A 26,460-nucleotide genomic window follows, 5' to 3' on the forward strand; every position below is an offset into this window, starting at 1 on the left:
TAAACATTTGGACACATATATTACATATAGTGTAATTATGAGTGGCATTATTTTTTCAGAATGAAGCAGATCAGGCTTTTTGTGCTGGAATTAACTAATAAGTATGTGCTCATTTATTAAAACAAAGTCTTTACAGGTAGTTTACTGTATTTCACGGAGGATTCCTTTTTTAATTGACAGAAGATGTAGGCTTAAACGAGCAGCTCGTTAGTGAAGACTGAGACTTCTAAATGCTAATCAGATTCCTTTCGACATTTTAGGATGCCATTTATGTTTTCTCAGCCTTAATAATGCTCTTGTATTTCTACCTTCACAACTTTATTTTGAAGGATGCTCTTTACACCACTACTTTTCTTTGATTTCATCATTAGAACATGTGTATCTTTTTCTTATGTGATGATTAGAAACCTTCTATTTTTTTGTCTTATAATAATGTTTATCATGGAAATTATTCAAATAATGCTGCTTATTTATTATTATTTATACTGTTTTTAATCCCTCTCTTTCTTTCTCTGCTTTTCTGCAGTTGATGTGAGTGCAGCTCTGCCCATTCCTGTGCCCCCGGCTGCCATCCCGATGGATCTGCGCGTGGACCAGCAGCAGCACTTGTCGCTGGCGTCAGTGGAAGCAGTTCCGCGTGAGCAGCAGCTGCAACAGGAGCTTCTGGCCCTCAAGCAGAAGCAGCAGATCCAGCGGCAGCTGCTCATCGCTGAGTTCCAGAGACAGCACGAGCAGCTCTCACGCCAGCATGAGGCCCAGCTGCAGGAGCATGTGAAGGTGAGACCCTGACGATTCTCGTCTGCTCCCAACCTGCCTCGCCTTACCTGCAGTGGGCGGGTCTCTGACTTTACTTTAATCTTCAAGATAGACCAACTGGGTAGGAAACTCTAGCAGCACTGCTGTGTCTGATCCACTCGTACCAGAGCAACACACAGACAAACACCCCACCTCCATGTCAGTCAGTGTCACTGCAGTGCTGAGAATGACCCACCACCCAAATGCTACCTGCTCTGTGGTGGTCCTGTGGAGTCCTGACCACTCAAGAACAGGCGGACAGGAGGCTAATAAAGTATACAAAAATAAAGTATACTTTGTAGAGAACTACAAAGTGCTCCAGTGCAAAACTACAGAAGCGAACTTCAGACCCCAGACAAATATCTTATCTGATGAGCTCCAGCTTCAGCTGTCTTTTAAAATATTTGGGATTGGTGTCGCACTACAGCCAGTGTACTGTGTGTGTATTAAGGCTTTGTGCATGGCCACAGATAGTGTGTATGTGTGTGTGCGCACGGCTGGCTGTGGTTTCCTGAATCCGTGCTGCTGTCAGTGGTGTCCTGTCTGAGGCCTCAGCATAAAGCCCTTGATTGCAGAGTGGAATGTGCTCAGCAAAACTCTAGTATGCAGTGGAAAGAGGTGTGTGTGTGTGTGTGTGTGTGTGTGTGTGTGTGTGTGTGTGTGTGTGTGGAATGTGTTGAGCTGACTGTCAGTGTTCTGTGGGTTGAGGAGGACGTGTGTAGAGGAATACACTGCGGTCAGGCGAGGGGAAAGGCTCCATCGCTATGGGAACCCTGTCCTTGGGAAACACTCTGGAGCAGTGAGGCAGAGACACACCGCTGGCTTTGCTGCGTTGCCACAGCGAGCTTTCTGACCAATAGAAGAGCAATGTCGGCTGGGCTATAAATAACTCTGGGAAGGCTGTAGGCAGCGTCTGAGCGGGATGGAAGGATGGCGTTGATTGATGCAGTGCCTGCTCCTTCTGTGGTGACGCCGTAGTGATGAGCTCTGGTGGAGAGGAGCTTCAGTATCAAAGATTGTGTATCAGATCCAAACAGATCACAGATGATCTTCAGGTCTGGGGGGAATTCCACTGCAGAATTCAATTATGGAGATCTAAACAGTCGTAGGGAAACTTTTCAAGTCTGAGTTGTTTACAGTGGTGCTGATGGGAGCAGCATGCCACTGAATGTTGCATATATTAGTTAATGGTATAGATACATTTTTGTGCAATAAATATACAGTGTAAAGGCTGTGTACATTAAAAACACATCTCCATAGTCCCCATAGTTTGAGCAGTGTGTTGGGATTTCAGTGGATGTCCAGGGGTGTGCTACTATTATTTGAGGATTGTCGGTGGTGCTTCAGGAGTGTTCAAGGGTGCAGGGATGTTCCAGTGGCGTGTCGGTGGTGTTCCAGTAGTGTCGGGGTGCAGTGGTGTTCCAGTGGTGTCCGTGGTATTCCGTTGGTGATCCACTGGTGCTTTAGGAGTGTGTCAGGGTGCATTGGGGTTCCAGGGCTGTATGAGGGTGCAGTAAAGTGTCAGTGGTGATCCACTGGTCCGTCAGGGTGCAGAGATGTTCCAGTGTCTGTGATATTCCATTGGTGTTCCACTGGTGGTTTAGTGTGCTTTAGAGTGTGTCGGGGTGCATTAGGGTTCCAGTACTGTGTGAGGGTGCAGTAAAGGGTCAGTGGCGTTCCTGAGGTGTGTCTGTGGTGTTCTTGTGGTGCATCAGGGTGCATGGGTGTTGCTGTGGTAGTGCGGTGGTTTGTCAGGGTGCAGCAGTGTCTTTGGAGTGTGTCAGCAATATTCCAGCTGTGTTTCCATGGTGTGTCAGGGTGCAGTGGTGTTCCAGTGCCATCAGTGGTATCTCACTGGTGTTTCACAGGTGTTTTAGGAGTGTGTATGGGTGCGTCAGGGTTCTGGTATTGTAGTACATAGGTGTCTGTGGCTTTCCTGTGGTGCATCAGGGTGCATGGGTGTTGCTGTGGTGGTTTGTCAGGGTGCGGTGGTTTGTTAGGGTGCAGCAGTGTTCCAGGAGTGTTCCAGGAGTGTTCCAGGAGTGTTCCAGGAGTGTTCCAGGAGTGTTCCAGGAGTGTTCCAGGAGTGTTCCAGGAGTGTTCCAGGGTGCAGTGGTGTTCCAGAGGTGTTTTAGTGATGTTTCAGCATTAAGCTTGTTTAGTATGCAGCGATGTTCCAGTGGTCTGTCAATATGCAGTTGTGTTCCAGCTGGTGTGTCAGGATGCAGTGGTTTTCCACTGCTGTCTGTGCTGTTCCATTTGGTTTAATGGTAGTCCATTGGTATTACAGTGGTCTGTCAGGGTGCAGTGATGATCCAGCTCGGTCCATGTTTTTCCAGGGGTTTTTGACCATTCTGTTCCAGGAGTATTGCGTTGGTATTCTTGCGCAGTGGTGTCTGTGTGCAGACACTTTACAGCATGGAGTGACACCCTGTTGTTTAATCCTGCTGCTGATTATGATGAGGAAACAAGCGCAGAAGATGAATAGCTCTGTATGATGCTTTTATTTTGTGTGGATATCAATCGAGTGTTGCAACAGTTACACATTTTAGTAATTGACTACTAACCTAAACATCCAGGAGAGCATTACTGAGGTCAGGTACTGATGTTATGGAGTGCTGTGAGCGCTTCAGAGCATCCCTTTCTATCAGCTGTGTCTGTGCCGCCGAACACTGGTGTCAGCAATGTTGCTCATGTTGCTATTGAATTATTGCAAGAGCAGCTCTAAAGCTTTAAGCTACAGTGGTCACACGACCCTGACTCAAAGACTGCCTATTGGATCTGCATCTACAGAGCAATAGAGGGAGGAAAGGCTGAAAGACTCCAGCAGTGCTGGAGTGAATAAGATGCGTTGTGGCAGTATTTCGCAGGTTTCACCAGTCTGTATGTTTTCTCTAGGCAGCTGCGTGTCGTACTGTGTACACACAGTGGTGTGTTTGCCCGTGGGAGGACATGTAGAACTTTGCGGAGCATCTGTCAGCAGCCACAAGACTGCTCATCCACACACTCTCCTTCAGCTCACCTCTTCAGCTATTTATAGTGCTAACGGAGCAGAATGGCCAAATGTATGTGAAGGGCGGCCAGCAGAGAGTCCGGCGCTGCCTGTAAAAGGCAATGCCACTTCACCGCTCCGTCTCACTGGAGAACTGGAGAAAGCATAGTCACTTTTATGGCACTGCTGCTACACACCCTTATGCTTCTTACACGTGCTTCCTTTTTTATTTGTATTTTTATTTGTGCTCAATAACACAGATTTATCACCACATACCTCTAATACTTGAGTCTTGATAGCTTAATTGCACTGTTGCTCATTCATGCACAAATAAAATGTGCTGCGTATTCATGTTGCAGGCGGTTAAATGTTTCTCTATCACTCTCCCAGCATCAGCAGGAGCTGCTGGCTCTGAAGCATCAGCAGGAGCTTTTGGAGCACCAGAGGAAGTTGGAGCGGCACCGGCGCGAGCAGGAGCTGGAGAAACAGCAGCGTGAGCAGAAGCTTCATCAGCTCAAGAACAAGGAGCGTGGCCAGGAGAGTGAGTATACACACACATGCATGCATAACTTTGTGTATACACACACACACACACACACACACACACACACACACACACACACACACACAAACGTGGCCAATTGGTTTCCATGATGAAGAAAACACTGGTTCATCTTCTGGTAGTGTGGGTTCATGTCCTTTTTTTCCCTCCTTCACTGCATCACAGCGGTTTGAGCATTTATAGCGCCCCCTTGTGCAGAATCTTTTATCTGCTGTGCAGAGTGAGAGAGTCATAAATGAGTATTATAAATTCAACTTTAGGAAACTGACTGAAATTGTCAGTGATTTCACAATTGTGTTTGTTTGACACAAACAAACAGGTAAAGTAAAAATGACTTATATTATTGGCCTAATGCCCAGGCATGGGTTAGAGGGGTAAATAGCCCCCTATCATTGAGCTGTGGAGCAGTGGAACTAGGTCCTCTGGAATGATGGATGGGGCTCCTTACAGAACTTTTGGGATGATTTGGGGTGTTGGGGATGAGGTGGGGTGGTGGTCATCAGGAATCCTGACCTCACTAACGCTCTTGTCACTGAATGCAATCAAATTTTTACAGCAATGCTCTGGAATCTATTAGAAATCCTTCCCTGGACTATAGACAGTTACTCCAACAAAAGCAGGATAAACTCTCTCTCTCTCTTTTTTTTTGATTTTGGGGAAAAAACTATGACTAAGCAGGTGTCCCAATACTTGTATTTTTGTGTATTTGTAAAGGACCCCTCAGAGGTTTTCAGATGTCTGTTTAAAGATGCTTTTTGATATCCAGAGCTCTTTTACAGTAATGCTTCTTTATGGAATGAAAAATGGTTCTTCTACTGCATCGCTCAGCGAAAGTGCAGATGCACTGGTTTTAGAGCATTGCTCAGAAATAATGTTCACTTTTATTATTAAAATAGTTTCTCATAATTCTGTATTAATAGTGACCGTGTCTTCACAGAGTAGGTCACGGTCAATCTCCGTCTACTGCTCTGAATTCCACTAAATCTTTGTATTCTTTGTGGCACCATGAGCAAAAAAGCATTCACTGCAGTTCAGATCAGTCTGTTCTCTTTTTATTAATCGAGATACAGAAATAATGACTCTCTGTAGGACCTATAAGAACCACGTCTGAACATAAGCAGTTCATGTCTGCATCAGCTCCACATCAGCGCCACATCAGCTCCACATCAGCTCCACATCAGTCCACGTCCGCTTTTAATCTGATTGAATGGTTGATTTTTGTGCACATGAAGCTTATTTGTGTCGATATTCTGCAGACGTGCTAGAGATAGGTGCTTCACTTCATTGCCAGTGGAAGAAGCCTGAGGCAAAAACACAGAAATAACCCGGAGCTGAATCAGAAACTCTTGACTGACCAGCTGCTGACCTGAGCGGTATTAGCTGGGACCAGGCTTGTACTGATTACCTGATAAAATCTTCCAAATTTGTGGTTTCACAGATGTATCGACGCTTACTGATAATGAAGTTATTATTGATAAGGATTTTTTTAAATATGAAGACCAGTGTGATGGTCTATTTTAGCATCCCTTTTTTAATATTTCAGCATTGTGCATTTATTTAATTATTTAATTATTATTTTTTTCATGTTAACTCAAAATGAATCCTATGCGACTTGTTTGTTTTATGTTGTGGAAGCTTGGAAAGGTGCATTTTGGGCCCCATGTATTTGGGGGAATCCTAAGCAGTGGTTGAATTGGTTGGGTGGGAATCTGATGGCTAAATTGGAGAGTAAATTGAGAGAAGTTATATTTTTACTTTATTAATAATGTTAATATTGGTATTGGACAGAACTTGGTATCAGTCAGACTCGTTCCTGCTGTGTTTCTGAGAGTCTCTGTGTGGAAGCTGCACTGAGGGAACACCGCCTGCAGCCTCCTCTGAGATTAGAAGCTACTGCTTCTTCATTCTCTCATGTTGCTGCTGACAGCCCCTTTCGTACCCGCCACCTGAGACGCTGACACTGGTCACCTGTTGCCTTCTGGGAGTGTGTGTTGCCTGGCGGCGGAAGTTTGTGTGCGTATGTCTTTGTGTGTGTGAGAGAGAGTGAGTGAGTGTGTGAAAGCTGGCAGAGGCCCCTAGGGGCTTGTTTACAGACGATGGGAAAGGTGGCAATTGAAGAAAGAGCTGTGAGAAAACACAGCGTCAGAAGTTCCTCTGTTAAAAAGGGGAAAACTCCACGGCTGTGTTTAAGCATCAGAGTCTGGTGTCGTTCTGAGAATTCACTCTCTTTTAGAGAGAAAAAAGGCTGAACACATTTATCACATACACTGTGTGTGAGTGTGTGTGTTATATTGTGTCCTTTTTACAATCAGTGAGACCTGCAGTGGAGGTTTTTATGCAACCCAGGAGTATAAAGGTGTGTCTACTGCCTTTGGAATAAGTGTGAAAAACATTTTCTGTCCTTGTGTGAAAAAAGAAAAGGAAAATGGGGAAATGAATGGAAAATAAAATAGATTTTACATTCCTGAAGCTTAAAATCAGCATTTTGCATCATTGCTATTGTGTGCTTAAAGTATGATAGTTTACCCTAAACCTCATTGATTTGGCAAAGTAATTACATTTTACATTACATTTAAGGCATTTAGCAGACGCTCTTATCCAGAGCGACTTACAAAAGTGCTTTGCTATTTACCCAAGAAAAACCTCAGCTAGTTTAAATAGACTAATAATTCTAAGATGCCTCTAAGTTTAGACTCTACTAAGCACAAGTCAGTAAGGTAACCTCTCTGCTATTCACCCAAGTATTCTCGGAACAGGTGGGTCTTCAGTCTGCATTTGAAGACAGCGAGTGACTCTGCTGTTCAGGCACCCAGTGGAGGTTCGTTCCACCACTTTGGTGCCAGGACAGAAAAAAGCCTGGACGCTCGTCTTCTGTGGATTTTGAGGGATGGCGGGTCAAGCAGAGTCATACTTGAAGCTCGAAGGGCTAATCTGAAATATTTTTTGATTATTTGGTTTCTGACACTGTATAACACAGGATCTTCCAAATGTTTCATTAAAAACTTGTTTGTATTTTAAAAAAAAAATCCAAATGCTTCAATCACTGCATTTAAATAACTCTGGCTGCCCCTTCTGATTGGCTAATGAGCTGGGTTCTGAATGCTGGGCAGTAATGTCCATTAATGGCACCTTGAGGACACCAGAAGGAGCTCTGAACACCATGGTTAAAACAAAGAATTGGAACTGGATTATTATTAAAATAGCTTATACCAGATCCATTAAAATATGCCTAGATCAGCCCTGAACTTGGACTGCATTAAGCCTAATTTTCAATTATAAATATACAAGGTAATTTTCTTTTTTTGTCTCCATATCTCTTAAATAAATAGCCAAAATTAAGCCTATCTTTTTAAATAAGCATTAAACTTACCTTCTCCTCCATATTTTTGAGGCATAATTGGTCTAGATTACTACATTTGGTAAGAATACTGCATGTATAAGCTTGCAAATAATATATTTTGTATGGTTTCTACATAAAAACAACTAAAATGGAGCGCATATTACGCATCAAAACTAGCCTCAAAGTGTGCGGCGCCAGAGTGAAAGGCTTCATTGACTAGCAAAGCGGCGTATACTTGTAGAGGGGTGCGTTTACTGTGTCTGGTGTGAAATAGGCTTAAGGATTGGAGCTTCCTGTAGGCACACGATAAGCAGCACTGGAGAGTGCGGTTAGTGACTGAGTCCCGCTGTGTGATTGACAGGTGCGGTGGCCAGCACAGAGGTGAAGATGCGGCTGCAGGAGTTTGTGCTGAATAAGAAGAAAGCTCTGGCCCAGAGGAGCCTCAACCACTGCATGCCCAGTGACCCGCGCTACTGGTACGGGTGAGTAACGCTGTGCCGAAAAGAACACCACACCACAGTCACCTTACACAACATCAAAAGGCCTCTTCTTCAGGAGAAGCTGGAATATCAAAGATCCTCCTGTCACACAAGCGCCTCACTTCAAAGCACGAGTGTTGTCAGTTGCAAGGTGAGCGACAGCCATGCAGCCCGACAGCAGCCACAGCTCTTTTCAGGAATCTGGCCCAGAAAGTTCCTCATTACTCTCTTGACTGGCATGTTGTTTTTTTCCCCTCCTTTTTTTTTGAAACTTTTTTTTTTTTCAGTACGCACCGAGACAGACAGACACAGGCAGACAGACTGGGAGAAAAGGGGGTTGTCTGCCACCTCTGGGTTGTTGAGATATTTGAAGGGGTTTTGAGGAGCAAAAGTTTCCCTGTGTGAAAGATAACAGACACAGCAGCGGGTTCTAAAGAAACTGTGGATGTGCACACAGACGAACCCCTCTTAGCTGGGAGGCTCTGATAATGGGGGATTGTGCTTTCAAGTGTACAGGCTGAATTTTAGCACTTTGGGGCTCTTCTTTTTTTTTCTCTCTCTCTCTCCGCCCTCAACGCTCTGCCGTTCCTTTTCATGGACTCGTCTGGGAGAAGCAAGATAAACTCTCTCGGAGTGTGGGTAAGAAAGGGAGAGGGAAAAGAGGGGGCTGTCCACTGTAAAGTTTCTGTAAACCTGCTGGACTGTAAAGACCCATACTGGATCAGAAGCAGAGCCCTAAACAATTAATAGAGTATTTGTTTTTTTAAGTAAAAAAATTATGACCGATACATAGCCTTTCAAACGTTCCAAGATGCTTTATGGGGGAAAAAATACAGGGAAAGTTTTCAAAACACTGGTTAAGACTATAAGAAAATCTTTTCTTCTTCTAATCAGAGCAGTAAAGTCTCGTATTTTTCAAAATACAGCACCTTCATCTATATCTTTATCATCTTATCCACTTAGTCCAGTTCACCGTCCTGGTTGTAATCAGGCAAGCGCATCCCTGTCCCCAGCAATTTCCACCAGCTCCTCCTGGATTCCTCCAGGGATCCCCAAGCTCTCCCATTCCAGCCAGGAGATGCAAACCCTTCCAGCAGGTCCTGAATGTTCCTCAGGGTCTTCTCTCAGTTGGTGTGCCTGGTATATACCCCCCTTAGGAGGTGACTAGGGAGCATTCTCATCAGATGCTCAAACAACCACAGCTGGCTCCTCCAAGCTTCCGCCGAATAACTGAGATACGTGTTTTTTGCATGACCGTGTCGAAATAGGGCCGTATGGACTGTGTGCTGAAACTTGAAACAGTGTTGACTAACAACATCAAACCCTCTGTGATGTGGGACCGAGACGGAGTCGCCTTGCATGCAGGCAGTAGCGCCGTTTCACACGTCCTTTGTTTTCAGATTCACTCTGAAGGCCCAGCTTTTGGAGTTCTTCAGGAATAGAAGTCGATCAATAAAACATTATTTGCTGTTTCGCCTCTGCAGAAAGATCAACAGTGACAGGTGAACAAAGGGAAATGGCAGCGAAGGCAATATGTTTTATTAATCAAAACATTTATTCTCGCTTGGTTGAAGTGCGGGAGTCGTTTCAGCTAATTGCAGCAGGCTCCACAAACGCATCCCTCTCACTACGGAACGAGCAGCGTGTTTCAGACGACGGTAAAACCAGGCGAAGTGAGCAGGTTGATTTGGGTGGGTGCTAAGCGCCCTGATATTGCATAGATGCAAGGCACCCTGTTCCAGCGAAGAGTTTTATTTTATTTTTTTTCTTTTTGAAGAAAGTGGTGTTCATATAATAAAGAGAGAAAGTGCATTTCTGTTCAAATGGCTGTTGGCAGGACATGGCCTTATTCTGTTGTTCCTGATCAGCTGTGTTTGGAGTGTGTGTGTGTGTGAGAGAGAGAGAGGGGGAGAGAGAGAAAGAGTGAGAGTGTGTTTTCTGTTTGTGTTGGTAAAGAAAGGGCTGCAACACCCTGGGCTCCTTGTTGTCGTTCTACTCTAGGCAATTTTGGCCTGTGTGAAAAACAGTGGGGCATAAAGACGCCAGTAACTGTGTGTAGCTGTTATGGCCATTAAGATACTTGCTGTATAAATAAATAGCTTTAACCCATGAAAATTGATTTTAGTTCGACTTCTTGATCTGTCTATTTAAAGAGCCCATCGCATAAAAAAACACACTTCCTTGTTTTTACATGAAAAAATATAATATTACGTGGCTTCACTTCTTAAGTTTCCAATCATGCACTCAGTGCAATCCATAAATGGGGATTAAGCAGCAAAATGTGCCTGTTTTGTCAATAAACACATCGTTATGTTTGATTGAGGTGACGTTGAGCTTATGTTACTTTGAGCTAAACATCAGTCAATTAGTCAAACAGACCAACAGACCGTATTGCCAATAGACCAGGACACACTGGAGTAGATGAATATGAACCTATTGGCACCATGCATAGTGCCAGGCATGGACAAGAGGGGTGTAAAGCCTGCCAGCTTTGAGCTGTGCAGCAGTGGAACTGTGCTCTGTGGAATGACTGTGCTCCATCCAGTATTTCTGGGAAGAGTTGAGGTGGTGATCATCCAACATCCTGTCCTGACTAACTGAATGCAATCAGTTCCTTAGAGCAGTGCCCCAAAACTAGTAGAAAGCTTTCTTCCCTGCACAGGAGAGACAGTTACTCCAACAGAAGCAGGTTAAACTCTCTCTTTAATGCCTTTGATTTCAGAACAAACAGGTATGCAGGTGTCCCATTACTTTTGTCCATAGTGTAAATCGCATACAGCAGTCTTAAAGGTGCAGTTGTTTGGTTGTAAGGGGTACACAGGTTTGAAAATGGGCTTGCTTATTTTTGTTTGCATTGCTCAGGTCAGTGAGGAACTACTGATTTGGGGGGGTACTTGTACTATGTACTGTAGTGGGCTTTACATCCGATTCAGCGGGTGTTTTCCAGCTTCTCCTGCCACTGTTGAGACCCTCTGTATGAATATCAGTGTTTGTTTATTTACTTATTTATTTTTTCTTGTGTACAGGAAAACACAGCACAGCTCCCTGGACCAGAGTTCTCCACCTCAAACAGGGATCTCCACTTACAACCATCCAGTGCTGGGCCTCTACGACTCTAAAGACGACTTCCCGCTCCGCAAGACAGGTAACATGCCTCCTCTGCCCGTCAGATAACACGGCTTCCTCTGACGCAGCTGCAGCAGAGTTATCTCTCTAGCCGCTTCCTGGTTCAGCCTCATTAAGAGCAGCCGTTTAAAAGACTCGATCTGTGTCTCGCCCCCTGCATACTGATCCTCACCGCAGATAGGCTTCCCTTCTAGTACGTAGTGTGTCGCTGCACACTAGGCATTCCGTCACAGAGGGTTCATTCGCGTGCAGTCAGGCAAAAACCAAGCCACCATCTCTGGCACACAGTTAGCAGCACGTCTCCTCCTTCTCCTGTTTCTGATGAAAAGGACTGTCCGTTCTTCAGAGAATGCATAGTGTGTGTCTTTCAGTCTGCATGCAAGTGCAAAGCCAAACAAACTGCAGTAATGGAGCGGAGCTGGTGTGAGGAGACTTGTGGTCAGGCGCTGGAGCCAGCCAGTGGAAACACTGGCTAAGGGAGAGTAGTGGAGAGCTTTTGTTTCTGGATCGAGATCTCCAGATTCCAGACTCACTCCAGCTCTCGCAGACTGTAAACTTCACCAAAGTGCTCAGTAGCATCAGGTGTCAACTGCAAGGCTGCAGATGACTGCATATAAAAAGCACTAGTTGGAGGAAAGTTCACACTAGTGAAGGGGAATTCTGACATATTCCCCATATGAGTGTTTGTATTATTCATTCAATGAGATGAATGAAACAATCATTCAGTTGGGTTGATGTGAAATGGTGCAGTTGAAAGAAGCTTACCCACTTTCAGTTTTCTTCTCAGTGGTGGTGACAGGAACTGGAAGTTGGAATGGTTACAACACAACTATAGCCTTTTATTTCATATTCAAATCAACCACTGAACCTGCCGATGTCTTTGATTTATACATATAATGATGATATGTATGATGGTAAAATAGTATAATCACTTTGTCGACTGTTTGGCCTTCCACCAGTCTATACATACCTCACAGCCATAAATAGCCATTAAAACTTTCCTCTTGAAGCTACGTTATATAGACATTTCTCCTTAAAGTAGCAGCCTTAAAATCATTTTGATGGTGCACTAACTTGTAATAGGGAGAATGACATCTCTGTTGTTGCCTGTCCAGGCCAGAATGCTGCTACTGCGCTGTGTAGCTTTGGTGGAGCTTGCCAAAAAACTGTGTACGGAGTGGGACAGTGAAGTAGTACAGTGGAGTAAAAGTGAATTACTTTCCCCACCTGTAGGGGGAGCCCAGGAGCAAAAATACCAATTTCCACATAATGCTGCTTTAATCCTGAGTGTCTCAGGCACTGGGCAGCATACCTGTGACAAGTCCATGAAAATGTCTGTGATGTTATCTTTAGAGGCATTAAACCCTGCAGACTTCAAACACTCGTTATCCGCCCTGTAACCTGCATGTTTAAAACGTGCTGAGAGGACAGTAGACCAGCTGATTTACTCTGTAAGCTGTTAAAACTGATGGAATTCCCCCTTTTAAAATGGGACGTCCCCTCTCATTGCACGTAAATCATGCATTTCTTGCACTGGGAGACCCTGTCTGTCTGTCTACCTATCTGTTGAGCTGCATCCGTTTTGTTTATCACACCTATATTAGTATGACTTTAAGGTTATTCCACAAACGACGGCGACTGAGGTCTGCATCCCAAGAGCACTCTGTGGATCTTCTCTGTAACGCACGCATCAAGTCCAAGAGTTTGCGAGTCTACAGATTTCAATTGGCCATTTGTCTTTATCCTAGCCGTCTGCTAGCAGATGACTTCGCTACAGCGAATGGGGCGGCTTCCCTCCCAGAAGGCTGAGCGGCCCTTTTCAGCAGATGAAAGGCCCATCGGCAGGCCCTGTGAGTTTGGATTAGGAAGGAAAGCGGCCAACAGTGAGCCCAGGGGCATCAAAGGAATGTGCTGAAGGAATCTCGCTCTCGCTCATGCTCTCTCTCATGCTCCATCTTTCTTTCTCTCGCTCACGTCTTTGTTAAGCCTCCAATCATGCGTCCGCAAGGAGCACTTTACTCACTATCTCCTTCTGCCAGACCAGAAAGAGCAGAGAGAAGGAGAGGTGGTAAAATGGAGAGATGTGTCTTTATTCACCTGAAGTTTCTCTCGCACTCATCTCAGCGGGCAGCCCGAATGAACCGGATTCACATCCCCGCTCAGCACATAACTTACAGTCTGCGTGCTGGGAGGAATGCATGTACAGATGGGGAAAATGAAAGCACCAAATTTTGCTGGCAAAAAGAAAGAACGAAAGAAAATAGACAAGTGTGGACTTTAACTGATGCTCACTGGAGCGGTTCTGAGAGGCTGCCAGCGGCGCTGCCCTTCCCAGGCTTTGTGTTCGGTGATTGACTGATGGAGTCGGCTTGCTCCTCACCGCATTGTTAAGTCTTGGCATGCAATGGAAGGCTTGTATGATGGTGATGGCTTTGACCTCATCTCTCCTCTTGAAATTCTTTTAAAAAGTTGGTTGTGGTAAAAAAGAAAAAAACGAAGGCTGTCCTTGACTAAAGATTTTGTCTATTCTACCAAAAGACCCCATTTATCCCATAAATAAATAAGAACCTGGCCTGATAAACAAATAACTTGGCCTTTTGGAGTAGGGGTAGGCAGTAAAACTGGATCAGTTTCACTTTTTAAGAATGTGATACACTTTTTAAATGAAAGCGAACCAGTCATCGTGCACCTCTCGCTAAATAGCCTCCCACTAAACTCCGCCCCTAAATACAGATCATATGTATCCTTGGTCATTTTACTGGATCACGTCATTCAAGATACAAAACCTTTGCTTATCTGTAATCTCTGATCGAAATGCAGTGATTTTACCTTCTGGCATTTGCAGTGCAAGATTTCCATCACTAGCACTGACACGCTATAGAAGAGGGAGCGGTTAGGACAGGCTGCATTACACCCCGTCCCAGCTGTGGTGCTTTAGGAAGCGCGATGGCCAGGATATCTGCATCATGCCCTAGTAGAGTGCAGGCTGAGCTGGGCCTGTGTGCCTAAAGCTGCAGGACCACACTTAAGGACCTTTCCTGTGCACACTCACCTTAGGCTGCCTGAGATTAGCCCACTGCTCTCATTAATCACACAGGAAAGGGATCTGTCAGGCTACTGCAGTGCAGCCTGCCCTGGGCTACACACTGCAAGCCCCCTGAGACACCGCAGCAATTACAGCAGGGGTGGGAGGGGAGGGGAGGGGGGGTTACATTACAGCTACAATATGCCTGTCGCTGAGATGAAGAGAGAGTGGGTGTATGTAGCTCCCATAGACTAGAAGTTCAGCCTAGAGCAGCACATTGAGGGGAACTACTAACTGTGCTCTTATTTCCTGCCCGTTGATTTTAAAGTCCTTTTGGCATTCGGTGGTACCTAAACTACAAATTGGCCTGAAAACCTAATGGAATATTCCATTATAATAAACCTACTGCCTAACGATCTTTTATGTCTGTTGTTGGCTAACAGAGTAGCTGTGGAATATGGCAGATCATTTATTTAGTGTGTCCAGAAAGCTATAGGTCATATTCATTTCAGGGTTTATGGCCAATTAATGCAGCCGTAGTTACGTTCAACCAAATTCCTAATGAGTTTTAAGGAGAAGCACACATTGAGGCCTACAACATTCAGAAAGCCTGTTTTTTTAGGTGGGGGAATAGAAACCTCAGTTAAGTGTTCCTTCTGGACGGTGGCAATTCTTCACTTTGTGGCCAGACTCGTCTGGGTGTTGATTCCAGGGCTCCCAATGTAGATAAACCTCAGTTTGCTCTGGCTGCCCAGGCGCATTCCTCCGCTGGGAACGAGGAGAGGAGGGCGGCCCTGCGGAGGAGATTCCACTGCTTACAGCTGCAACCATTAGTCCACACAGCCGATTAGTTGTCGAGGGCATTGCTCATAGAAGGAAGCTGCTGTGGTGTTTGCTTGAAAGCAGAAGCACTCTAGGGCTGTGCTGATTACTGGATAAACTGATGCTGTCTGTGATTTGACAGTGATTAGTTGTCATCTTTTCGTTTTAAATTCTTCCACTGCTCATTCACTCCTCTTTGCTGCATATACACTACATGTCCAAATGTTTGTGGACAGCCCTTCTAATGGGTGCACACTGCTACTTTGAGTGGCACCTATTGCTGACACACACAGCTTGTTTAGTCCCTGTAGAGAAGTAGAATTGCCAGTAGAATAGGACTCTCTAGAGCATGTAAACATGAACCTATGGGCACCATGCCTAATGCCAGGCGTGGGCACGAGGGGTATAAAGCCCCCAGCTTTGAGCTGTGGTGAGCTGATGGTGCTTCATCCTCCCTCCATACTTTTGGGGATGACTTGGGGAGTTGAGATGAAGTGGGTGGTGATCTTGTCCCTGAATGCAATCAGATCCACACAGCAATGTAATATAGTTTACAAATCTTTGACTCTTTGGCAGTAGACAGTTACTGAGAATAAAAATAATGACAATAAAAAATTAATTTTAGATTTTTTTTGGCATATTTATTGAAAAGAAAAAAACTTTTTTTGTTGACACAAGTTTTCAGACGCTTTCCTCCAGACATGACTCTTAGAACTGAGGCCAAACGGCTCATTTTGATTTCATCAGACCAGAGAATATTTTTTCCCCAGAGTCTGAGAGTCTTTTAGGGGCTTTATTGTGAAGAGGTTTCTGTTTGGTCACTCAGATTGGACGGTTGACCTGCAAGTTTCTCCCATCTGCACGCAGGATCTTTGGAGCTCAGGCAGAGTGAGCGTTGGGGTTTTGGTCACCTCTCTTTCCAATACTCTTCTTCCCTGATTATTTAGTTTGGTGGGGCGTCCCGGTTGTTCCAAACCTCTTTCATTTAAGAATTAGAGTGGAGGCCACTGTGCTTTTGGAAACTTTCAGCGCAGCATTTGTAGCCAGACCTGTGCCTCCATGTAATCCTGTCTCGGAGCTCTGCAGGCATTTCTCTCCTCCTCATGGCTTGGTTTTTGCTCATATATACATTACCTGCTGAGGGACCTTATATAGACAGGTTTCTTTCCAAATCGTGACCAGTAAGCTGAATTTACCACAGGTGGACTCCAATGACGGTGCAATTTTCTTCTAGCCATCATTAAAAGTCCCAAAGTGTAATCACTTGACTAATCAAAATGAGTCCCTAGATTAATTGATAAAAAAATGTATGTAATTCTCCAGCCCCTTCAGCTCAGAGCCCTCAGTCTCACTCCCATCAGTCTGCAGAGAGTGACGGCTGATGGTGTAGGAGGGTGAAAGCTTAGCTGTTTCACATCACTGATGTTGGGGATAACACACAGAATCTGTGTTCTCCTCTGTTCCGAGTCGTGATTTGGCTTTTTGTCGTGACTCTGTCTCTCCACTAATGACGCATGAGTGGAGATTACGGATGGAACTGAGCAGCTGGAGTGCTCTTTTGTCATTCGTGTGTGTATGTGTGTGTGTGTGTGTGTGAGAGAGAGAGAGAGTGCAGTTCTATGTAGGATGCTGTGAATCAGGACTGGAGAACAGTGCTTCTATGTGTCAGTTGACACGAAGGTCACCCGTTTGGTATTTCCATCGGTCGGACCCTTCTGCTGCCTTGAGCTGCTTTAAAAAAGGAGGAGTTTTGTTCCTCCTTCTCTCACAGAAAGCTGAGAGATCTGGAATAAAAAAGAGAATGTTGTCTGTGAGTACATAACTGTTCAAAAGCCTGACGTCACTGGTCATATTCATTTTTTTATTTCTTAATCTTCTTTCTTGAATATTTATATAAACAAATATATAAATTAAAAATCCTTGGCAGAAATCACATCTTACAAACCTGCTGAAGGTCTCTCAGAACTCTAGACCTTTAGTTCTGAGAGATTCATGAGGCCCATTGGCAGCTTGTATAAGATCTGTACCCCCAATATTCTGTGATGTTTAGATCAGGGGGCCGTGAGCAGCATCCCCTACAGCTTCAGTTGGTCTCTCCAGATGCTCTACGGTGGTTGTGAGATATCTGTTGAGCAGGATCATTATCCTGCTGTAGCAGTCGTCCTCTTTTAGCTTCCATTTTTAAACGGATGATTGTTGTTTGCATCCAAGAATTGATGGTCTTTTGTGGAATCCACTCTTCTCTATACTAATGCTACTGGCAGCAGCACAACCCATAAGAATGACAGATCCCCCCTCCAGTGTTGCACAGTTGACATGGTGCTCTTTTGTACTTTTGCTGATTGTGACTCAGTTTTGACTTTTTTTCCAAAATCAGTCCAGTCTGGCTTCTCGTCTATAGCATACTTCAAATGATGAGGTTTTTTTTTAAAAGGTTGCAGATAAGGCTTTTTTCTTATGACATGAAGATTAAATGAAAGCAATGCTACATAGTGGAACAGTGCACCACCCTCTTGACCCAGCTAAACTGTAATGCAGGTTCGGGGCAGTTATATGAAGGTTTTGCCTTGCTTGTCTTACCAGCATATGAGCAGTTCTCTCCAAGGGTTTGCTGTCAAAAAAAAGTCCCATAAAACTATATATATATACGCAGTCCAGTTCCCGATAAACTAATCAGTACTTCATTTAGCTTAAGCAAGTGTGCTGCTAATGGATTTGAACAAACTCATACCATGGCTCATGGGAGCAAGTCCAACAAGCTACTTCACTTACATTTAACTGCAGGTTCTCTGTCCAAATATTTATGTCCATCTAACTTTGCTCATTTGGCAAAAGTTGGATGTGAAATGTGTGTAGTTACATCTGAGAATTAACCGGAGATGAGCTCCAGAGGTGTGTATCTTTTGTTCCTCACACAGTAGGAACACATTATCATTCCTCACCGCTAACTCCAGCAGCCTGCCTCATTTACCCTGCTTTTGAGACACCTCCTTGTTGTAATGAGCACTCTTATACTTGGCTAACATTCCCATTCATGTTGTCAAGGTAATATTCACTTGGAAGTAAGACAGTCAGGAAACAACGGCTGCAGAAATCTGGAAGAAATCAGGCTGAGGCTTTAAAGCACTTAGCCTCCGAAGCCTGGAGGCTGCAGTTGGGGCCCGAATGCTCTCTGATTCTCGCTGTAGTTCAAGCAGAAGCAGCAGCACGGCTTTCCAGGAGGAGCCTGGGAGAATACACAGCTCAGTGGGAGATGAGCCTGTTGAGTTCGCACCACACGCTGCTTCTCCGTCAGTGGTGGAGGAGAAAAGCTTCATGTTCTCTTGCTATTCTGACAGGCAGGTCATTTATTTAACTGATGTTAAAGTTTTCCTCACTTTATTCCATCTGTTTCCAGCTGCTTGAGTCTGATGTGTGTCACATATTAAAGACCCAGTTTGGAGGAAATGAGGGAACAGAATGGAAATTGTTTCGTCACTTACCATTTGAGGTACGTGGCAGTGAGCACATACTGGGAGCGGTGGGCCACCTTAGGTAGCTTTGCTAAAGGCTCAAGTGCTGTTTCCAAGTACTCTCCCCACCTCAGTTTCATGCAGTTCATGGGTCTGAACCTTCTCTAACCTTTAGGCCACTGCTGCCCTCCTAGGTACTATTTTTGCAACTGGGCCACTTTCAACAATTCAAACCCCAGGAAAACGATATAGAAGAAGAAATATCACAAATTCTAGGGAAAACAACTGGGTTGGCTATGGCTGTCTCTTGGATACTACTGGATACAGTGTACCACTACTTGAGGCCTTTTTATTATTATAATTATTATTATTTTCAGCCATTCAAACCTCATAAAAAGTATGCTGATTAAAGGTGAAACAGTAACAATACACAAAAGGGCTAATTCAGATTAAAAAAATGTGGCAGTGTGTAATCGGTGCTTTCAAATTATATTATATAAGATTATAAAAAATCTAATTGGGCAAAAAATATCGCAAATACCAAAAAAACCCTAATGAATAAATTACGAATTTAGAATAATTTTTTAAAATGTTTTTTTCTAATTTTTTCCTAATTTTGTATTCCATATGTTTTGTAAACGGGCCACTCCAAAATGACTAATTCAGTTCAAAACAATGTGGGAGTTCATAAATGAGATTACAAAAAATGCAGAAGCTCAAATTCAAAACAATAAAATAAATAGACATTTGGAATAGTGTTGGAAGAATTTAACATGAATCTTAGTCTTTTTTGTTTGTTTGTTTGTTTGTTGGACCACCCGGGGCCATCTTTAATGTACTATTTTGGTTTTAAGAAACAAAATGTGTAAATTTTCTTCCAACGGTTCAAACTTCAGAAATACAGTGTGTCCTAATTACAGTTATACCATACACAAAATGACTAATTCACTTTGAAATGTGTCTTGATGCAACACGTTTTTTGACATGGCAAAAGTATATGCTGTAATGCGTGCCTTCAATTGTGTTGAAATACTAATGGTAAATGAATCATATTTACACCATGTGCTTGGCTTACATGCCTGTTCACTGTACTGTAGAACACAAATAATGGTGCTCATACATTTCGGTCCGATTATTATGATATATTGTAGGTTAACAGTACTTACAGTGGTCATACAGACCTGCAATTATATACTGTGTAGATTTGTTGGGCTCAGATGAATGAAAGTTTTCCTACAGAACCTTTTCAGTGCCTGCTGATTAGAAAATAAGCCTAAAATCTCACCCTCTAGAAGTGATCATTGTTTTATTAAAAGCCTGGTCATTTGACTTTTCCAAACGTATTGAAATCACCACCTTTGATCCTGAGGCTCGTTGTGTCTGGTGGAAATTGAGAGATTTGCCATATCGGCCATTCCTTATTTTAATAGAATCATTAAACAGACACTTCAATCCAGGGTGACTCAACCTGACCTGTTGAAAGCCGACTGCTCGGATGCCTGCAGCGCTGCTGAGGACAGTAGTCGTTTCCTGCGTGGTACATTGTGTACTCTTCTCCCACCCCTGTGCCGCCGGCGCTCTTTTATTAGACTGTGAGCAGCTATCGGAGCTCATTCACCTGATGTGAACCCTCTCTAACAGCGCTAAAGCGCTTATTAAATGCTTCTCGGCAGATGACTTGTGTCTCGTTTCCCGCTCGTTCCGCTGCGCTCGGCTGGTGGCTTGCCGCGGTCGGTGCAGTCACTGCACGTCCTTGATGGCACTTAAACTCCCTTCCAGGGCTTTCTACTCAGCACTCATCAAGCTTTATAGTGCAGGGGGGATGGCTTTCCTCCCTTCTGCTGTCTCTTCTCATCTGCTTCTCCTCTCTTCCGTCGATGGCTCCCCACAGTAGTGTCAGGGCCAGATGCACACTAAGCCTCCTTTTCTACTCGTATACAAATGCCTGATGTAATAGAAAAGCGCAAAGCAGGTTCCCTGGACTGGGGTATCGTTCTTCTCTATACACCCCACTTCACATGGTGAACAAAGTTATCATTCGTCTGTATGAAAGATTTTTCCTCTCCGGGGATCTGAAGTCTTTCCAATTAACCAATGACACCATCTGAGAACGCTAAAAGACTGTCGCACAGTGCAAAAACGACCACATTTCAAAAACATGAGTTTTTTTTTTTTTGGTAATGTAGGTGTATTTAGAGGGGTGGGTCACATAGCAAAATATATTGTTGCTTGACTTTTTCATGACGCATTTCACAGTATGCAGTACTTCAGTAGTGATGTTTTTATGCGAGTTTTTCGATAACACACTAGCTGCACCAGGTTCAATTATACAGGACTAATTATCCACAAAGTGTTTCCCAAAAAAAAGCATACTGTGACTTAATTTATCATTATAATGATAAAATAATTGCTTTCAAAACTTGGAACACTTATAATCTGTGCATCAGAATTAAGTTTACAAAAAAAAAAAAAAAAAAAACAACGGGGGGGAGGGATAAATAATTAAATAGACGCATACGAATAATGTTTGGCCAGTGGCCACCTGTCTATCTGCCATAGACAGTCATTTGCTGCACATAGAAAATGCACATAGTCTTTTTATGTTTGTCCTTGCTTGAAGTATAATTGTAAGTAAGCCGGTCACGTTTACATTTAGTGCCTGAACGCATTAAGTACATTGACAGTGATTGTTTTGTTGAACTCATGAATTTTCCACAGTGATTTTATTTCAGATCCAACAAAACCGTGTGAATTAAGTACATTTTCATCACAACACTGAAGGAGAGATAAATAAGATGACTGAGCACATGGTTTTTGCCTTGTAACTCTTTTGAAATTGCAGTCTGTAGGTGGTCACCGCAGTTTCAGAGCTTTCTAATGCGGACACAACAACGTTCACCAGATTTGTTGCTTCCCACAACATAAAACGCATCCTTAAAATACAGTCAGAACACAGTAACCCTTTGTTTGTGTGTGGTGTTTAGGATAAATTTATGTTTACCAGCCACACAAGGAGAACTGTAGGGTTGCCGCGGTATACAGGATTAGGGTATTATGATTATGAATTCGAAATGCAGAAGATTTCCACCATTTTCTTACTATTTTCATTGTCAAAAAAAAAAATCTGAATAATCAGCAGATTAAACTGTATTGAAAATAGTCATGAGCTGGAAACTAAATGAAAAGGGACATTTCACATATGCTTTATTATTATTATTATTATTATATTCAATAAGTTCAACCACAAACACCCTGTTTTCATTCCTTCCATCCTTCTTTGAATCCTGATGAGCTTAAACTGGACCGGCTTCCGAAATGACAAGTAATGTGCACCATTTTAATGCCAGTTTGCTTTTGGCATCTGTGGCCGGACGCAGAGCACAGATCAACAGTTGGGTTCCTAATGTTCTTGCTTTATGCCACTCTCAAGAGCATCCACCCAGTGAGCCCTGCACTCAGCTGCTCCAGCTCATTTCAGCAGCACACACTCGAGACTTTATTCTGCCTCTCATAATGAGAAGGGCACCAGCATGGCTAATACAGCTGTTCTCTTAGCCTTTTTCTTTTCCTACTTGCCTTCTCACAATCCAGTTCTGCCCAGGGTGCACACAGATGACTATTTTTGATGTGAGCAGGACCTCTTCAGTCTTTGCTAATAGTCCGTTTTATGCATTCCAATCAGAGCAGTAACAGGGGTCCATGCTGGGCCCAGCGCTGCTGTTTCTATGCTTGTGGCTGTGGGAGGTCAGAATGAGCAGGAGGTTGAAAATTCAACACTGCGTTTAATCTTGCGTTCTCTCTTGTGCACTCGCACATTCCATATGCTCAATAATGACGAGAAGCAAGACACCCGAAAGCCCAGATGGTGTGTGGTTGTTGGATAGGAGATTTATTCCTGTGTGCCATGTTACTTTGTTTGTAATGAGGAGACGTTAAAGGCTAATCCGTGTAGAAACGCACTTCTTGTGTAGAGTGGCAATAGGAGGTGAGAAGATAGCTGTAAATCCTTTATTATTACTGCTGTTGACTGCATGACTGCAATATGCTCACTACCTCAGTATCCCTAAGCCCTTTTTTGTGCAGTGGTTTGACTGAAGTGTATATTCAAGTTTTTGGACATCCTTAAATTTTGTCAGTAGTCCTCTGGCAGTGTTATACAGGCCAGGCAAGTCTGCAAAGACTTTCTTCCTGCTACTCCACCTGTCAGTCCTGCAGCTGCAGGTCTTCTCTTTACAGTTGAAACGGAGACTTTGTCCGATGATCGGCGGCTCACATGACAACACATTACAGCACAGCCTTTCACACGGACTGTTGCTGTTGTGAATTTGAGTCTATCAGACCTTTTCCTGTACCAGACCTCCCCAGATTTCCTCAAGTTTTTTTTTGATGATGTAGGAAACTGTACTTTTATCTTTTTGGAAGGCCAAGTACCCAAGCCCCTGTTCATGTGAACTTCCCCATTCACTCGCAATGAACCCAACAGTGGGAGGCTGATGTGAAGCCAGCCACTGCCTCTTTTCAAACTTGTAGGAAGCACGACTCCCCAGCTCCGATGCAGCAGCTAACAGATGCTTGCCCTGACCAACATCACACTAAGAATGATTTGGAGAGGAAGTGTCATCAACCCACCTCTGAGAGAGCAAATCCAATTGTGCTCTCTCTGACTCTGGCTGCTGATGGCAGGAAGCATAACCCAGGATTCAAACCAGCGATCGTTGAATCATAGTGGCAGAGCTTTAGCCTGCTGGACCATTCAGAGCCTCACCGTTGTGCAGTAAATAACCCTAAAACCGTACTGGAATTGCTCAAAGGTCAGTCAAATTTGACCGATAGTCAACTTTAATAAATTCTAGGTTCCGAACTTCTAGCTACAGAGTGAAAAGTGAAGAGCAGAAGCTAGTCTCTGTTCACTGTGGCCCGACACCTAGCCGCAGTGTGTTTGTGTAAAAATCTGGCATCAGCAGATGTCACACACCACTGCACTGGATGTGTGAGTGGTCATGTAAAAACACACTTCAAAGTCAGCATGTCCCCGAATGACCCTTGGGTCCGGCTCTTCCGCAGAGTCTCTCGAAGGCTGGTTTCTGCCACCTCGACACTTTTCACGTGCGTCCCTGGCCCCACTGCTCTCCTCATCCATTCCTATTAGGAATGCCAGTGCCCCCCTGCTGGCTGCCGTCCAAGCCTGCGGGCTAACCCACTCAGTTACGTTTAATATCATTCAGTAAAGAGGCCTGTTAGCGTTCCCACACCTTTTTTTCAAGTTAACTATCTACTTATTATTTACAGTAAATGGACAAAAAAAAAAAAAAAATGGACAGACCTCGTAATTATTGATTTCAGGTGTTTCGTTCAGACCCATTGCCACAGGTGTATAAACTTAAGCCTCTAGCCATGCAGTCTGCCTTTCTGGACATTAGTGAAAGATGGGTGGTTTTAAAGAGCTCACTGAATTCCAGTGTGGTGCTGTAATAGGAGCCACCGTTACAATGAGTCAGTTGGTGAAATTTCTTTCTTCCTAGATACTCCATGATCAACTGTGAGTGCTATTATTGAAAAGTGGACGAATTTAGGAACCACAACAACTCAGCCATGAAGTGTCGGACCACGTAAAGTTACAGAGTGGGGTCACCGAGTGCATAGTGCTGAAAAGTCTCAGACGCTCTGCAGACTCAATAACTGCAGAGCTCCAAACCTGCTGTTTGAGCTGCAAAGGGGGACCAACGCTTATGGATTTAGCATTAGATGTCATAAAAGCTTCTTTATGTGTCCCAATACTTTTGTCCATAAAGTGTATTTTAGCACACCATGTTGATCATTGCCCTCCTCAGGTCAGATTTGGGTCATGTAGATATTATCCAGTTTTGTGTTTCCCAGGTTTATTGAGCCTTTGAGCTCTTTAGGGTTCGTCTGATTAGCTGTTTGGCTGCAGGACACACACTTTTATGTAGTAACCACTGACAGATGGTGGTTTAGATTCTTATTCAAGTTAGAATTACTGTAGTAAAATCCAATGTACCTCCCACCTCATTTACATTTAGGGCATTTAGCAGATGCTCTTATCCAGAGCGACTTACTCTTACTAAGCACTTTGCTATTTACCCAAGAAAAACCTCAGCTAGTTTTAATAGACTAAAAAAATAAAAATACCTCTAAATTTAGACACTACTAAACACAAGTCAAGTCAAATAAGGAGACCATAGTACTCTACTATTCACCCAAGTGCTCTCAGAGAAGATGGGTCTTCAGTCTGCATTTGAAGACAGTGAGTGACTCTGCCGTTCGGACACCCAGGGGAAGTTCGTTCCACCACTTCGGTGCCAGGACAGAAAAAAGCCTGGGCGCTTGTCAACCTCCTCTTCGAGATAACCAATGACCTAGAAGAACCACTTTTGGTTCCCCGAAGAGGTGGGAAGAACATTTGTATCAAGTAAAGTTTCTTTGAGCTCTCTTGTACAGTCATGGTTCTGTAGGAAACCAGAAGTGGTTCTTCTTTGGCCCAACTTTAAATCCAGACCTTGAATCCAGTTTCCAGTCCTGGCTTTTTTAATTCTTGTTGTCTAGTTTAGGGGGCAGTTTATGTCATTGATTTGGCTTGTAAAGTGTAACATCTACCAAGGATGTGAACTAGAAACTGGATGCAGGGTCCAGATTTGAAGACCTCTGTTCTGTATTACTCAACGAAACCATTTGTAGCGCCTTTATTTTTAGGTGTATCTATATAGAACTTCAGTATCATTAGATTGCTTTTAGAGGGTCCAATTCTGCTCTGTCTGACTCCTGGCCACGAGTGGCTCTGGCATAGTCAAGCTCTCAATATCGCTGTTATTGCCAGACTCAACACCATGTTGCACCACATTGGTTACCACCCTAGTTATTCATTTTTCAACATCAGGGGAAAAGAAAATAAGAATACACACAGGCTATCAGTCCCCTGCTTTTTGTCTGTTCCGATGCTGAAAAATGAATTACTGGGGCTCCTGTAATATTAGATGTTTGAGTGTTTAGTGAGTCCACATTTACCTCTATTACAGCTGCCATTCTTTTCAGGAGATCTGATTTCAGTGTTTATGCAGAAATCTACATGGAGATTTTTTCAGGAGCATTTTTTTTGCTCCTTAACATAATGTATAATAATAATAATAATAATGGGGTGGCGAGGTATTTTTTTAGGGGTCATTTGTATGTGCTGCTTTTAATGCTTGTGGATCTGTTTTGCTCTCTTGAAAAATTAATAACTAGTTCTTCTGAGGAACCGTTCCTTACATCCATGAAACAGCAACTTTCAGAGACCACCACTCCCCAATAGTTCCATGTAGCAATGCACATACAGCAGTACTCATCTAATGCTTACTTTATGTCTGATTTGTAAATTGTACGTTTCACATGAACGTGATTCCACGTTTAGCCCTGGTGAGAAATGTAATGCTGTAATGACTGTTGACTTAACAGAAGCACGAAGCATTTAAGCATTTATAAAAGCAGAAAAAAGGGCAAAGCTTAAGTCCTTGGCAGCTGTGTTCCTCATCCTTGACTAATGTATGGGCTTAATGGCAGGATGTAGAACATTCTTTAACAAAGATGTCTGGGAATGGTCCTGCCTTTTACAAGAAGTGCCACCCTTATACTTACCTAGCTCACTAAGCACAACCACAAGCCCTGGCTTTTGAATACGGAGTGCTCTTAGAAAAGTGCTTTAAGTTATGGAACCTTTACGTTTTAGATGGGTGTCAATAAGTGCATTACGACGGCTTTATCTATGGGCTAAAGTAATGTTTCTTAATGGGTGTGACCGAGGGGAAGAGGGCGCTTGGTGGTCATGCTCCAAATGACTACTGACCGCACTCTACGTTGCCCAAATCCCTAA

At 43.7% G+C, this 26,460-nt stretch overlaps 1 protein-coding gene across 3 annotated transcripts in view; it reads left to right on the forward strand.

Moving 5' to 3' along the window:
• Nucleotides 1-26,460, forward strand: part of hdac4 (histone deacetylase 4) — a 218,393-nt gene that overhangs the window by 133,029 nt on the left and 58,904 nt on the right. For all 3 annotated transcript variants that reach the window (XM_072685601.1, XM_072685604.1, XM_072685602.1), the window contains 4 exons: nt 527-777; nt 4,178-4,328; nt 8,051-8,171; nt 11,195-11,313. In XM_072685601.1, coding sequence (XP_072541702.1) covers nt 527-777; nt 4,178-4,328; nt 8,051-8,171; nt 11,195-11,313 — 642 coding nt within the window. The remainder of the gene's footprint in view (nt 1-526; nt 778-4,177; nt 4,329-8,050; nt 8,172-11,194; nt 11,314-26,460) is intronic.

Source organism: Salminus brasiliensis, chromosome 8 (genome assembly GCF_030463535.1).
Source record: "Salminus brasiliensis chromosome 8, fSalBra1.hap2, whole genome shotgun sequence".
In the NCBI taxonomy this organism is placed as follows: Eukaryota; Metazoa; Chordata; class Actinopteri; order Characiformes; family Bryconidae; genus Salminus; species Salminus brasiliensis.